Raw genomic sequence first — 15416 nt, forward strand, 5'->3', positions numbered from 1 at the left:
CTCACCAGAGTGTCCTTTAAAGTAACTGCTGTTTCACACAATTCTCATGGAATTTCAAACACTTAAAAAGGAATCTTTAAAGGATCTTTCATAGATAAGTATCTAGAGCTACATATATCAGAATACTTGTCTGAAATTCTGTAACAGACACTTTAGTATGATTCCATATACCCAGAGGGCACATAACCAAACAGTGTTGATGATGCTGGGAAAGAATTGTGAGCTTCTTGAGTATACAAATTTATGTCTTTCAATTTTTTGGAAGACTTAAATTTATAGATTCAGAAAACACGCTAAATATTCTGTGGTCTATATAGTGCCTTGGATGGCGGGGATGGGGTATTAGATGAGGAAGCAGGAGCTTTAGTTTGAATAAACACAGATTAACTGAAATATCACATAGGAATAGGTTGTACTGTAAGGAGAAACTACTCTCTTCTCTAATCATGTTGAAGATGTTTCTAGATATATCCCGGAGATAAAAAGAGGAGTAAGACTAGAAATTACAGTGTCTGTCATTGCAATTCAGAATGATTGAAATTTGCATGAATTGTTAGGTACTTTCTGTGTCCTGTGTCATTTTTCCTACACAGTACCGCTAAGAAACAGTTTGTATAACCCACTTCACTCTGGAGGAACTGGTTTGGAAAGTTCAGACTTGATTAGCTTGAGTGTTAACTGGAAGGCAGAAGTTAAGACAAGTGTAGTGAATAACTGAATTCAGGTCTGACTCCAGTGTCCTTTCTCTTGACCAGCATGTTCACTAAACCAATTTTTATGGCCTACGATGAACAAAAACAGACCTAATTTACAATTCTTATAAAAGGAATAATACAAGTTACCTAAGGGTGGAAGTCTTAGAACTTGCATCTTTTCGATGGCCTTAAAGTTTGGAGAAGTACTGGTCAGGTTTTTTGTAAGATGTCCCCCATTTGGGATGGGTCTAATGTTTTTCTCAAGATTAGCCTGGGGTTAAAGGTTTGGGGAACAAACCCCACAAAGGTGAAGTGTCATTTTCATCACATTGTGTCAAGGATCCATATTGTCCACAGGACTCAGTGCAGCTGATCTTGCCTTGGTAACCTGGCTGAAGTCATATTTGTCAGGTTTCCTCACTTTTTTCCCCCCACGAAGGATCGAATACCTGCATAAATTATTGGAATATTTTTTCTCTTCTCTCCAACTTATTATTTCAATCATTTGTTTATGTTAGTGTGGACTTATGGGTGTTTATTCATTGTATACAGTGAGTTAAAATTCAGTAATGCTTATTCTTTTTACTCAAGTTGTTTTAGCTTTGGTTACTGGGTGTTCTTTGAGTTGGCTCCCCTGCTCCTTCTACATACCCTCAAAAAATTTTTATTGGTTATTTTACATTCATTTCTTTATCTATTTTTGAGCACTTCCTTACTTGCTGCTCTATAAGTTGCCCTAGCATCATCTTGCACACTTCCTGCTCTAGTCCTGGACACTGCCATTTCTCCGAGGAGCCTTGGTTCCTTTCATTGGAGGGTGGGAGAGACCAAGATCTGAATGCGGGTTCTGCTCCTTGCTGCTGGTATGTCCTCGCTTCTAGGCCCTGTCAGCTAACAGAGTGAGGAAGCATATGTATGCTGCTAAGCCATATCTGCACATGTTTCTATGTGTGACCACCTGTACCCAGAGTAAATGGATCAAGAGTTCATACTGATGTCTCCGATTCCAATCCATGACCATAGTGTTCATTCTAGCCTCTTCCCCTCGCTTATCTGTAACCGTCACTCCAACACCATCCATTTAATTGCTTGATTCCAGGGTACGTATAGAGTGTATCAGAATCATTACATGTACCTGCATCCCTCCTCATGAGAAGTAAGCGTATCACCTAGAGCAGTGCTTATATGCCATTCTTTTGCCTTTAGCCTTATAAGCTGCACTCTTTTCTAAATTTATTTTACCTCTCAACTTCATAAAGGTGTTGTATATGTTTTTCATACAGGTAAAATGCTTTGTCAGATTTAGCATTCCATCTTAGAAGCCCTCAATTTCCTAAATAATATATATATATATATTTTTAGTTTGCATACATTAAAGTTCACTCTTTGTGCTGTTGGGTGTTGACAAATGCTTTGTGTCACATATCCACCATTTCAGCACCCTGCAGAATAGTTTTGTTCCCCTCCCGTGTTCCCATGGCTTTATCGGTTCACTCCTCCCCTCAACCTGTGTCAACCATGCGTTCTTTTTTTTTTTTTTTAAACTCATCACTAGTTTTTTTCTTTCCCAGTACGTCCTATAATTAGAGTCATACAGTGTGTAGCCTTTTGAGATTGGCTTCTTTCACTTAGAAACATACATTTAGGTTCATCCATGTCTTTTCCTGGTTTATGAGCTCATTTCTCTTCATTGCCAAATATTATTCCATTATATGCATGCACCCCAGCCTGCTTACCCATTCATCCCTTAAAGATATCGATATATTGGTGGTTTTAGGCACGGTGCATAAAGCTTCAACAAACTTTCATGTGCAAGTAAGTTTTCGAATCATGTGAGTAAATACCTAGGAATACAGTTGCTGGGTTGGATGATAATATCGTGGTTGGCTTTGTAAGAAAGTGCCAAACTATCCTTCTAAGGGACTGTACTCTTTTGCATGCCCACCGGCAACGAATGAGAGCACCTTGTTCTTCACATCCTTGCCATCAGTTGGTATATTCAGTTTCTTTTGATTTTAGTTATTCTAATAGATTATAATTTGCAATTTCTTTTGATTTAGTTATTCTAATATAATTTAATTTGCAATTCCCTAATGACAAATGATATAGAACATTTTTTCCTTTGGTTATTTGCCATTCTGTATAGCTTCTCCAGTGAGCGGTGTGTTCCTTTGCCCATTTTTAAATTGGATTTTCTTATTGTTGAGTTTTAAAAGTTCTTTGTATATTTTGGATACAAGTTTTTTTTTTTTTTAAATCAGATATATGTTTTGCAAGTATTTTCTCCTTTTCTGTGACCTGTCTCTTCATCTTTTAACAGTGTCCTTCTCAGAGAAGTCTTTAAGAAAGTCCCGCTTACCAATTTTTAGCTCATGGATTACGTTTTATATGTTGTATCTAAAACTCATCATCAGGGCAGCCCAGGTGGCTCAGCGGTTTAGCGCTGCCTTCAGCCCAGGGCCTGATCCTGGAGACCCTGGATCAAGTCCCACATTGACCTCCCTGCAGGGAGCCTGCTACTCCCTCTGCCTGTGTCTCTGCCTCTCTCTCTCTCTCTCTCTCTCATGAATAAATAAATAAAATCTTAAAAAAAAAAAAAAAAAACCTCATCATCAAACCAAAGTCACACTGATTTCTTGATTTCTTCTGAATTTTCTTCTATAAGTCTTATATTTTATATTAAGTCTAAAATCCATTTTGAGTTAACTTTTGTGAAAGATATGTCTAGGTTCTTTTCTGTTTCTTTTTTTTTTTCTTTTTGTGGCACACATAGAAGTCTGTTTGTTCCAGCACTATTTCATTGAATTGTCTTTGCTTCTTTGTCAGTAGTCCCTTGACTACATTTCTATGAATCAATTTCAGGGCTCTCTCTTTTGTTCTACTGTTCTGTGTGTATATTTTTTCCATCAATACTTATTACCTTGATTACTGTAGCTTCATAATAAGTCAGATGCTGTGAGTCATCTAGAATTTTCTTCTTCAGTATTAAGTTGTCTGTTGTGGCTCTTTTGCATTTCTATATACGCTCTAGAATATGTTCGTCAGTCTACAAAGTATTTCTCTGGGATTTTGATTGGGATTATATTGAGTCTGTAGGTCAAGATGAGAAGAATTGACAACTGAACAGTATTGACTGTAATAATCGTTAAGCATGGGATATTTCTCCTTTGATTTATTTCATCAGAGTTTTATGGTTTTCTACATAGAATAGTTAGTTGTACAGTTAGATTTTGTTAGATTTGTACCAAAACATTTCATTTATTTCCTTGCTTTAATAAATGTTATCATTACTTTGTATTTTTAATTTTTTTATTGTGTATTTTTTTAAAGACTTTTTTTTTTCTACAGCAATTTTAGGTTCACAACAAAATGGAGAGGAAGGTACAGAGATTTCCCAAAGGCCCCTTGCCCCTCCACCCCCGCCGACATGCATAGGGAAATATGAAATACTTCACAAATTGATATGTTGTCCTTGAGCAGAGACTCTGCTAATCTTCTCGGTATTATTACAATTTTAGTATATATCTTGCCAAAACAAATACTGTTAAATTATCTTTTAATTTCAAATTTTAGTTGTCCATTGCTGTTGTATGATATATATTGTTGAGTTATTGTCTGTATTCTGAGACCTTGGTTTGTGCAATAAGATCTAGGAGTTTTTATTTGTTTGCTTGCTTTGTTTTATTTTGTTCTGATTAATTCTTTGGGAATTTTTACATGGAAATGATGTCACCTGTAAATAAAATTTTATTTTTTCTTCCACAATCTTACAAGTTTTATTCCCTTTTCTTACTGAATTAGGACTTCCAGTAAAATTTGAATAGGAGTAGTAAGAATGGCCATCCTTACCTTATTCCCAGTCATAAGGGGGAAGCATCCAGTTTCTTACCTTTCAGTATGATAGTAGTTGTAGGTTTTTGTAGATCTTTGTTTCAACTTGGAGATATTTTCCTCTATTCCTGCTTTGTCGAGAATTTTTATCATGAATGATGTTGTATTTTGTTAGATGTTTTTTTCTGCTCTTTATGATTATATGATTTTTTTTCCCCCTAAGCCTGTTGATGTAGTAGGTCACATTTGTTTGCTAATGTTGAACCAGCCTTACATACCTGGAATAAATCCCACTTGGTCATGGTATATACCTTTTAAATATATTGTTGGATTTAATTCGCTACTATTATTGAGGAATTGTGCACCTTTGTTCTTGGAAAGATGTGGATTTTGTTTTGTTTTGTTTTGTTTCATTTCATAATGTCTTTGGTTATTAGGAGGCCTCATCCTTTTTCCCCTTTGGATGACATGTCCCTTCCTGGGGAGGTCAGATATCAGCTAGGCCAGTCCCTTGGCATCTTCCCTAGACTAATATATAAAAGAATTGACCAGTGAAACCATCTGGGCTTGGTGCTTTTCTTTTCTTTTCTTTTTTTTTTCTTTTATTTTCTTTTCTTTTTTTTTTTTTTTTTTTTTTTAATAGAGGGGTGGAGGGGGGCAGAGTGGGAGGCAGAACCTTAAGCAGGCTCCATGGCCAGTATGGAGCCTAATGTGGGGCTCGATCTTACAACCCCAATATCATGACCTGAGCTGAAATCAAGAGTCGGGTTCATAACTGACTGAGCTACCCAGGGACCCTGGTGCTTTTTTGTTTTGAAAGGTTAGTAATTACTTTTTCACTGAAGTTCTTTAATAGAACTTTATTCCAGTTGCTTAATTCCCCATTTGTGGGGTTTGGATTTGGTCATTTGTATATTTCAAGGAATTAGTGAAATTCATCTAAGTTAACAAATTTATAGGCCTTGAGTTTGTAATCTTCTTTATATCCTTTAATGCCCTTTCAGTCAGTAGTGAGGACCCCAATTTCATTTCTGATATTGTTTATTTTTCTTGTTTAGCATACCGAGATGTTTATCAATTATATTGATCCGTTCAAAGAAACAGCTTTTGGTTTTGATAATTTTCTCTGTTTTTAGCTAGGTATTTGTTATCCCAATCAAACTGAAGAAGACATGTAGGCATCCACATTATCTGTGACAGTTCTCCTTATTTGGGGGATGTTGTGGCAGGTGGATCACGCCAAATCTTTATTCTGTGGTGTAGCTGCATTTTTCCATCTTCATTTCTTCATAAGCCTTGCACATTTTCTCAAGTTTTTGCTTATGTTGAGCTCTTCTTGATACAGCTCCTTTCTTCCTTCCTCTCTGACTTGAAATCTTATATTTTATGTTAGAAATACATAAATATGCTGAATTCTACTTCAGAAAGTATCTGTGTTTATTTAACTTAAGAATGGTATTTTAAATTACTAAATGTTCAGTACATTATTTGGGAAGGTACATTTAATTTTCTCTTTCATGGAACTCTGATGTATGCTTTGGTCCCTAGCTTTGCTAGTGGTGTGTCCTCGGTTTGAAGATCTCTGTAGCCTCGGTTTCCTTGTCCACAGACAAGCAGATACAGCCCACTTCATAGTGCTGGCATGAAGGTTGGTTGTGAGCCTGACCTGGCATCACAGAGAGATCCTCAGTAGGTGCTGCAGCCTTCCCACGTGTCATAGCTTCCTACTCTCTCTTAGCCAGAAATTGAGTCTTGGGGTTTCTTTGTTGTTATTTTATTTATTGCTGCTGGATAAGCCACCGAAATGACTTAAATTCCTTTTGCTATGTAGTTGTTTCTCACTTGTTTTAGTTTTCACTTTGCATATGATTTCCTTATTTCTCTTTACAGAAATATGGAACGTTGATTTTTCTGAAATATAAATTCATGTGAACCATGGAATGGTAGAGAATATGATGAATATTGCTAACTTGACCTTCTTGCTTGCAGGGGAAGGGGAGGAGTCACCACCCGGCCAGTTGGAGTTGGTGTACCACGAGGGACGCCAGCTTCCAGGGGAGTCCTTTCCACCCGAGGGCCAGTGAGTCGGGGAAGAGGACTTCTCACTCCCAGAGCAAGAGGAGTTCCCCCAACTGGGTACAGACCTCCACCACCACCCCCAACACAAGAGACCTATGGAGATTATGTAAGTCAAGTCAGGTCACACAGCAGCTGTGCTGATCTGATCGAGCCAGTCCATATATACATAGCATTGGATGTTGTAACCAAGTACCTGCCCTTACTTGCTGTTATTCTCAAATATTCCACCTTAGTTCAGCAAACATTTATTGAGTGCTAAATAAGGTGTGATATGAGAAGCATAAAAAATGAGAAAGAAATAGCCTCTTTCATCAAGTAGCTTACATCTAAGATAGGGAAGATGCATTTGGGTGGTGGGAGGTTCGAGCCCAGGATCAAGGAGACATATTATCAAGCTCTAACAGGTTTTAATGTAACATTCGTTCATGTTCCACTCCAGGTTGCCTCTGAGTAATTCAGTCATTTAAAAAAGAATCACCTACAGATGCCAAGTTGTTTTTACCCTGAAGTGTTTTCCTCTTAAGTGCTGCTGCTGAATGTGGATTCTTAGTTGAATTTTTTTTCAGTGAAGAAAACAAAAGTTCCCAGTTTTTTATGTTAATGCAAATCAGTCAGTGTTTCCATTTACCATTCAATAAGTCTTTGATACGGTTCATAGACTTAACTGAACGTAAGAGAAAGAAAATATATCCGTGGAAACTGGGTGGAGGGAAAGGGCAGAGGAGTTCTTGAACAAGCATACAAGCGCCCTGGGATTCTTCCTGTGACTTTTGAATTTAACATAAATAAAGAAAATAAGTGCAGGGTAGATGTTTCATATTAGTAATTGAAAGTCTTCAAGAAACTGTACATGAACTGTTGTCAGAGGGAAGCAGTGATGGGCTGAAGTGCAAGTTCCGATGGGTTTTCATGTTTCACGTTGGGGAGATCTCTTGCTGAGTGCTTGGTGCCTCTCTGCCTGGTGTCTGGAAGGCTGCCTTCATTCTCTGGACCGCAGAGAACGTTGTCTTCAGCAGCAGCCACTGGAAAGATCAAAGTTTTTGTACTGGACCTTGTGTAATTCCCTGAGTATGCTGTGTCCTCTCGGGCTTCCAGACCTTTGTTTTTGCTGCTCTCTCTGCCCAGAGTCTCACCTCATACACTTCCTGTTTGTCCTTGTCCACCTAGGTCAGCTATCCCCAGGGAAACTCAGAGGAGGTAGAGCTGCCATATTGAGCACTGCTGTTGGAGTCCCATGTCTCTCTCCCACCTACACTGGGACTCCTGGAGGGACAAGGATGGCTAGCTTCCCTCTCTCAATGAATGGCAGAGAATGGATCCCGGGAACCAAGTAAATAACTAAATCCCATAATACTTTCACATTTTGCTATTCAGCTGAGGAAAGATGTGGCCTCTATCCCTTCTCCTTGTTTTTCATACGGTCTGACATGTTCCTATGTCCTAATATTTTGACCAAGCTGACAATAATAATCATGCCTCACGCTCTTCCACAAATGCAGAGTCTCTTGAGGATAGCAGAGGCTGCAAAGGGAAGAAAGAGCTGTTCAGTTTCTTCCAGGTAGGCCCCATGCCTGCTGTTTTCCAGCTGGGCTTACTTTGAGTTCTCTTAGGTTTGGATTAATGTAGGTCTGGCTAGATGGCATTGCCGTAACTGTCAAGCAGAGTGTGCGGAAAAGCCGGATCCTCAGCCCTACTACACCATCAGTATGGTACGAGTCACATGAAGTGCTTGTCTGGCTTCACTGTCACATTTCAGAAAGAGCAGTTACCTTCTCTCCATACATTAATTCACCTTTCCATTCAACAAGATGGATTGAATTCCCACTGTGTGAACAATACACACGTGTCCTCTCTTGCTAGGTGTATACTAGTGAGTCTAGGATGAAATTAGGTAAATACAAATAACCATTTCCTGGAAGGTTCAAGTCCAGGGGAGGAAAGAGGGGAGAAATTTAAGATGTTGTTGTTGTTGTTGTTGTTTTAATCTATTTGTAGCTCTGCTTTTTATTGATAAATGATGGGAAAGGCATTAAAGCAATTGATTTGGAAAGAATTCTGTTGAGTTAATTTACTTGCCCTTCCACCGTCTACCATGGAAAATGGGCAGCAGCCATGCAGCAGAATCCGTGTGTCCTTTCAGGAGCAGGCAGGGTTTGAGACCTTCAGAGAGAATGTAGCCTTCCCTGTTTGGGTCCCACACTTACCTGGCACTCTTCCAGGCACTGTCACTGTCACTGTGGCCACAATTCCAACATGGGGTCCTCTTCCTGCCACCCTGCAGTGTTGCCTTCAAGTAACCAACGGCCGTGTTTGCCATCCTCATTTGAGACCCCACTGTCCCCCTCCTGTGATTCCGTCCTGTTTCACACCTGAACACCTTTGAGGCAGGGAAGTCTCTCACAGGAGCAGGTCTCTAAAAGTCCTGATTTTTCCACTCTAGGGCTGGATCACTTTTCTGCATTGGCCTGCAGAGGCTCCCTCTCCCTCAGTTACTCTTCCCATATATCCCCTCTGCTTCTCTTCTCCATTCTCCTGCCTTGCAAAAAATGGTCACTTTTCTATTAGTAGAGTTCCAGCCATTCTTTCTTTACATATTAGAATGAATTCATAGGTGTTCAGGATAGTTTGATAGTTATCTAGCTAAATTTGGGGGACCAGATGAAATGAGGACCCCAGGTCTTCCACCATCTTACCTCTCCCTCCTGCTATCCTTATTTGAATTCATCTGATGTGCAACATTGGCAATTTTGTCACATTCATATAACAACTCCTACACACATGACTGCTTTCTGAGTGTGCTCTAGGTGGTAGAGTAGGACACAAAAGGAATATGGTTGACTCTTGAACTACACGAATTCAAACTGCATGGGTCCACCTGTATGGATTTTTTCTGATAATAGTACAGTACTATACATGTATTTTATCTTCCTTAGGATTGTCTTAAGATTTTTTCTTTTTTTTTTTAAGATTTTATTTTATTTATTCATGAGAAACACAGAGAGGAGAGAGAGAGAGAGATAGAGAGAGAGAGGCAGAGACACAGGCAGAGGGAGAAGCAGGCTCCATGCAGGAAGCTCGACATGGGACTCGATCCCGGGTCCCCAGGATCATGCCCTGGGCCAAAGGCAGGCGCTAAACTGCTGAGCCACCCGGACTGCCCAAGATTTTCTTTTTTCTGGGTTATCTTATTATAAGAGGATAGTATATAATACATATAACATATAAAACGTGTTAATCAACTATGTTATTGGTAAGACTTCTGGTTAGCAGGAGGCCATTTATTAGTAGTTAGGCTTTTGGGTAGTCAAATGTTATATGCAGATTTTCAACTGCATGGGATTGACTGCTCCTACTCCTGCACTGTTCAGTGGTCACTCTTCCCCAAGTTAAATTATTGTCACAAAGCGTTTGGATTATGTGCTATACCTTTCCCTCTTGATTTGTATCTGTTACACCTAGAAAGATTGATTAAAACTAATAGCCAAGGGATCCCTGGGTGGCGCAGCGGTTTAGCGCCTGCCTTTGGCCCAGGGCGCAATCCTGGAGACCCGGGATTGAATCCCACATCGGGCTCCCGGTGCGTGGAGCCTGCTTCTCCCTCTGCCTGTGTCTCTGCCTCTCGCTCTCTCTCTCTCTCTCTCTCTCTGTGATTATCATAAATAAATAAAAATTAAAAAAAAATAAAATAAAACTAATAGCCAAGAACAAGGCTTTTCCCCACTTCACCTAGCATTTTGCAAGCCCTCTACAGTGTTATAGCGAACGCTTCATGTAGCTGAACACTGTATATAGCAAACAGTGTTGGGAACTAGTGTGAGGAGGAGACACAGTCTCCCCCCCCCCCCCAACTTGCCTCAGTAGCTCTGCCTCACAGGTGTGCTCTTTTGACCTCACCTTCATTTCCTGACCCAATTTGAATTTAATTTTTTACTTCCAGCCCTTCTAAATATAACTTTGCAGTGTCTGGCATATTTCCAGACATTGGTCATTAGTCCTAACTGTTTGAAATCCTGAAGATTATTCACACAAGCTGCTTAGCTTTGGAGCACGGGAAGGGGAAAACCCAAACTTAAAAGAAACTTTTAAAAATGTGTTGTGTGTTTGTAGGACATTAGATTAGGTGGGTGTACTGAAAGATTTCCAACTTAGAAAGCCTGGGATCTTGTAACCCCTACAAAATAGTTATCTATTCATGTGGCAAGTGAGAAAGTGGAAGTTGATCTTTAAAATAATTATCCCATTGAACCAGAACGATCATATAGTAGTTTCTAAACTCCTTGAGGATATTGATCGCTTGCTTGCCATCTACCTCTATATTCCCGGCACCTACTATAACATCTGGCACATAGAAGGTTTTTAATAAGTGTTTGGTGAATGAATGAATGAATGAATGCTCTCAATACTGAGTTTGGAAAAACTGCCATGTGTGGAGAACCCACCCCAGATGTCTCCCGTGTGGTTTTCATTTTTACTCATTTAGCAGTTTATGTATAAGTTAATTATGAGCATATAACTGTATAGTGCAATCATTAATATACATCTGTTTCTCACAAGATTATAAACTTCTAGGGAAAAACACTGTATCTCTAGCCAGTAGCATCATTTCTGGCACATTATATGCATTTAGTAAATCTTCACTGGATTAGAGACCTGGTAAGTTTTCCTAATGAAAACGTCCCAAGTCATTACTGTAATCATCCGGTGGGAAGCAGTATGATAGTTGGCATTTGAAAAAAACATCTTGTCTTAGTTATCCTTGTCTTCTCATGTTCAAAGGGCAGTTACAGGTTATAAAGAGATCAGACTAATTCTGTGTAGCTCCTGAAAGTAGTAGAGCAATGTAAATCTCATCTCAGTATAAGAACGAACTTTCCAGAATGATGTACTATTTAATGAGAAACTACTCTCCATGAGGCAGTTTGATATATGTTCTCTCATGTTCTTCTCATAGCCACTCAGTGAGATGTTATGATCCTATCATACAAATGAGAATTGAAGGCTGGGACAGTTAAGTGTCTTGCCTAAAGTCACGTGGCTGATGAAGAAGGAGCAGATGTGGGATTCAGAATTCAAGGCCTGTATTCTATCTTGAGCAGTCAGGGCTTTATTAAAAACTGTGCTCTAGTGGCTGAGATTATAGGCTCTTCTCATGTTTGGAGAAAAATGCAGTGGGTACCGCATGTTGCCCTCCTCAGGAGCATGAAAGGGGTGACCGGAGATTGCATTAGATGACCCCTGTGATCCCTTGTCCTGTAATCATCCGCTGGTTTTAAGCTAGATAAATGGAAATTGAGAATAATCAGGAAGAACAGAATGGGGTTTGGACTTTTAAAAGTAATAAATGGCAATTTGTTATATTTATTAGCAAAAAGAAAAACTATTTCTTTAAGAGTTTCAGAGCATCTGTAACTCTAAAAAAGACTTGTCATTCCTTGGAACTCAGAAGTGTAATTTTTAAAGATCCTCCGTGAAATACATTCATAGTGATAAATGCTTTATTTCTATGAACTTGTTTGGTTGTATCTAACCAATTCAATTTACCTTTCATTTTAACTGCCATTTAACATTTATTATCTGAAGACATTATTTCCAGAATAAAAGACAAAAATTGTATCAGTTGCTTATTTAAACAAAAAAGAGAGTAACATCCTATTCCTTCAGATCCTGCCACAGCTGCGAACGTACACGTTTTAAGCCTTAAAATACTCCATATGCTTCAGAGCATGTGCACTAACCTGAAGGTATTCCAGCATAGCGTTAGGCTCAAAAACTCAATGAGTGGTTTGTGTTACAATTGTTGGTAAGCAGTTACAGTATGCCCGTTATAAGAATATGCTTGATTAGCCCCAGTGAGAAAGCCTGATAATTTGAAGGTATTTCCTTGTCAAAATGTGCCTATTGAAATTTGACTGATTTTTCTCAAGGTGTGTTTGTGAAGATATTTGATCATTTATAATGTCATCTGAGCCAACTGTTCTTCATCACAGTCACTGTCACAAAATACTCCCTGAGCATGTGTCCTTGAGAAGAACATCTGTTAGCAAATAAATCTGTTGGTCCGTGAGATGAGTGTTAGGAGAGGACAGGTGACACACAGTAGCCGTGTGCGTGCAACAGGCTTGCCGTCGGGGAGAACAGATCCTCCCGTCACTGAATGCTTGTCTTGTAAGAATAACTCTAAGGAAACAAGACAATTCAACATGATTAGCTTTTTTTCCAGGAAAGAAGAAAACAGATAATGGATATGTTTTCAACCATTTGCGTATAAATTGGGACCTTCTGCTCCACTTTTAACTTCGTAAAATTAGACATAATTACTGTAACTTCTCATCTCTTTTTTGAGAACAAGAAGTACCTCTTCCCCAAAATGACATTGATTCATTACTTGTGTCCAAATAATTAAATAACTGACAAAGTAATTAGCATAACCCAGAATACATTCAATGAGAGCACTTTAACAATTCAAAATGTTGGTGTAATTACACAGAAAGACATGTTTGATGCTTCCTGGCAGAGCCCAATTTACATATGAATTTCTAAAATGAAACCATTTTTGATAAATCCCTTTAGGCTCGACATGCAGAAAAAAACCAACCAAAATAGATGCATGGTCTCCAAGCACTATCTTTTACTGTCTCTGAAAAACGTTGTCCGTTCTCATGATTTTGTTCATAACGACTAGACCTAACTCCCTAACTCCGGCCTCTCCGCTGCGTGCCCTCCAGTACCCGCTTCCGTGTCCTTCTGTCCCTGGCACCCCAGGCACCGTCCGAGCCGCTCGCAGAGGCGGGGACCGTGGTCTGTGATCACAAGCCCACCAAGCCCTGGCACGTCTGCGAGGCTATTTGGCCTCCAGCTCCTCAGGCCAGCCCAGCCTGGGGGAAGGCGCTTGTCATCCTCGTCCTCGGAGCCACCCAGGTCTCCCTCGCTGCGTCCAGCCCGTGGGTGTGACCGTGTCCTCCCTGCCCTTCTCCCCGGCTGCACCTGTCTGCGATGTTTGTCCCCACGTCTCAGCTGTCACCCGCTTTCCATCTGGTTGGCTCGACTGTTCCTACCACCCGACATACAACAGTGTTTCAGTAAATACTGGTTGTTGAGATGGACGGACGGACGGATGGATGGATGGATGTGCAGACAGACATGTGGGTGATTGCCGTGGCCTACTGACTCACGCCCTTGCTCACAGCCCTGTCCTGGCTCTGCGTCCTTCCCTTCACACTACTTCTAGAGCACTTTCTAGTGTTTCAATTCCAGCTCCAGAACAGAAGAACTAGTTTAGAATTCTAGAAGGAAAGCTTGAGATTCTTCTGAGTGACATCTGAAGGCCTGAAGTCCTGTCTGACTGTTCAGCCTCCTAACCCTCTGCTGTCCCCCAGTGATCGTTTCACATCCTGTTGACCTGTCGTTCCTTCAACACAGCAGGGACCTGAATGCCCTGTCGCCTAAAATGTGCTATCCGCTCTCTTGGAGCACCTTTCTTGTTTTGTCCATGCCAGCTCTTCTGCTCCTCTCTTCTCTCCCCTCTCCTCCCCTTACATCCCCTCCCCTCCCTTCCATTCCCCATCCTCTCCCTTCCCCTTTCCCCTCACCTCCTCTCATCTCTGTTTGCCCAGAGCCTATCACAGGGCCTGACCTTTTAGAGACAATAAACATGTGCTTCAACGTGGATGGAACTGGAGGGTATTATGCTGAGTGAAATAAGTCAATCGGAGAAGGACAAACATTATATGGTCTCATTCATTTGGGGAACATAAAAAATAGTGAAAGGGAATAAAGGGGAAAGGAGAAAAAATGAGTGGGAAATATCAGAAAGGGAGACAGAACATGGAAGACTCCTAACTCTGGGAAATGAACTAGGGGTGGTGGAAGGGGAGGTGGGTGGGGGTGGGGGTGACTGGGTGACAGGCACTGAGGGGGCACTTGACGGGATGAGCACTGGGTGTTATTCTATATGTTGGCAAATTGAACACCAATAAAAAATAAATTTAAATAAATAAATAAATAAATAAATAAATAAATAAATTAAATAAACGTGGAGGGTAGCCTTTCTTACCAGCTAATTGTGTCGTTCCATGTGTCTCGTGCATGTTGAATATACTTACTGAAGTGAAATTGAGTCTCTAGCACCAATTTTAGCAACATAACATGGCTCATTTAGTGAACTAATAAATGTGAAAGACAATACAATTTAATAAAGAAATGTTATTCTGAGAGGTGAAATGGCTGGTTTTTTATTCCCCTTCTTGTCAATATCACCTTTCTTTCTTATGCAAATTATTTAACCCTTTTGGACTTTGGTTGCTGTGAGGTGCTGATGGTACTTCACCTAGTGAAGGAGCAGGTTAGGCCAGGGTCCTAACTTCTCTTCCAACTTGAGAATTCTCTGATTGTTTTCTGAAGCTGTCTTGGTTCTCACTGTCACCCTAGAGATGTTTTTTTTTCTAATAAGGAACTACATTTCATCAGATAGAAATCTTGATACTGAAAAGAAACTTACAGAATAAACAAAGCAAACTAAATTTTAATGAGAGAAACAAACTAGAAGTGAAAGTGAGCGTGTGGCTCTGAGTCTGTTGAATTCTAGAACAGAAGTTTTGAAAAATGTTTTAAAAATGAGATTTCTTGGGCAGCCCTGGTGGCCCAGAGGTTTAGCGCTGCCTTCAGCCTGGGGTGTGATCCTGGAGACCAGGGATCGAGTCCCGCATCAGGCTCCCTGCATGGAGCCTGCTTCTCCCTCTGCCTATGTCTCTGTCTCTCTCTGTCTCTCATAAATAAATAAATAAAATCTTTTAAAAAAATGAGGTTTCTTTT

General features: G+C 40.1%; 1 protein-coding gene, 1 long non-coding RNA gene and 1 other non-coding gene across 20 annotated transcripts in view; 1 reads left to right on the top strand and 2 right to left on the bottom strand.

Annotated features, from left to right (window-relative positions):
* Nucleotides 1-15416, top strand: part of KHDRBS3 (KH RNA binding domain containing, signal transduction associated 3) — a 185597-nt gene that overhangs the window by 108107 nt on the left and 62074 nt on the right. For all 18 annotated transcript variants that reach the window (XR_005368760.1, XR_005368764.1, XR_005368761.1 and 15 more), the window contains exon 6: nt 6516-6711. Coding sequence is in view for 8 of the 18 variants with exons in the window: in XM_038555590.1 (XP_038411518.1) it covers nt 6516-6711 (196 nt within the window). In the remaining 10 variants the exon portion in view is untranslated. The remainder of the gene's footprint in view (nt 1-6515; nt 6712-15416) is intronic.
* LOC119865525 lies at nt 4131-4235 on the bottom strand. The gene has a single exon (XR_005369126.1). It is a non-coding gene; the product is annotated as a U6 spliceosomal RNA (small nuclear RNA).
* On the bottom strand, nt 11707-13862 carry LOC111098565. Its single transcript, XR_005368773.1, has 3 exons — nt 13590-13862; nt 12341-12782; nt 11707-11879 (listed from the first exon to the last, which is right to left on the bottom strand). It is a non-coding gene; the product is annotated as an uncharacterized LOC111098565 (long non-coding RNA).

The sequence above is a fragment of the Canis lupus genome, chromosome 13, assembly GCF_011100685.1.
Source record: "Canis lupus familiaris isolate Mischka breed German Shepherd chromosome 13, alternate assembly UU_Cfam_GSD_1.0, whole genome shotgun sequence".
NCBI lineage: Eukaryota > Metazoa > Chordata > Mammalia > Carnivora > Canidae > Canis > Canis lupus.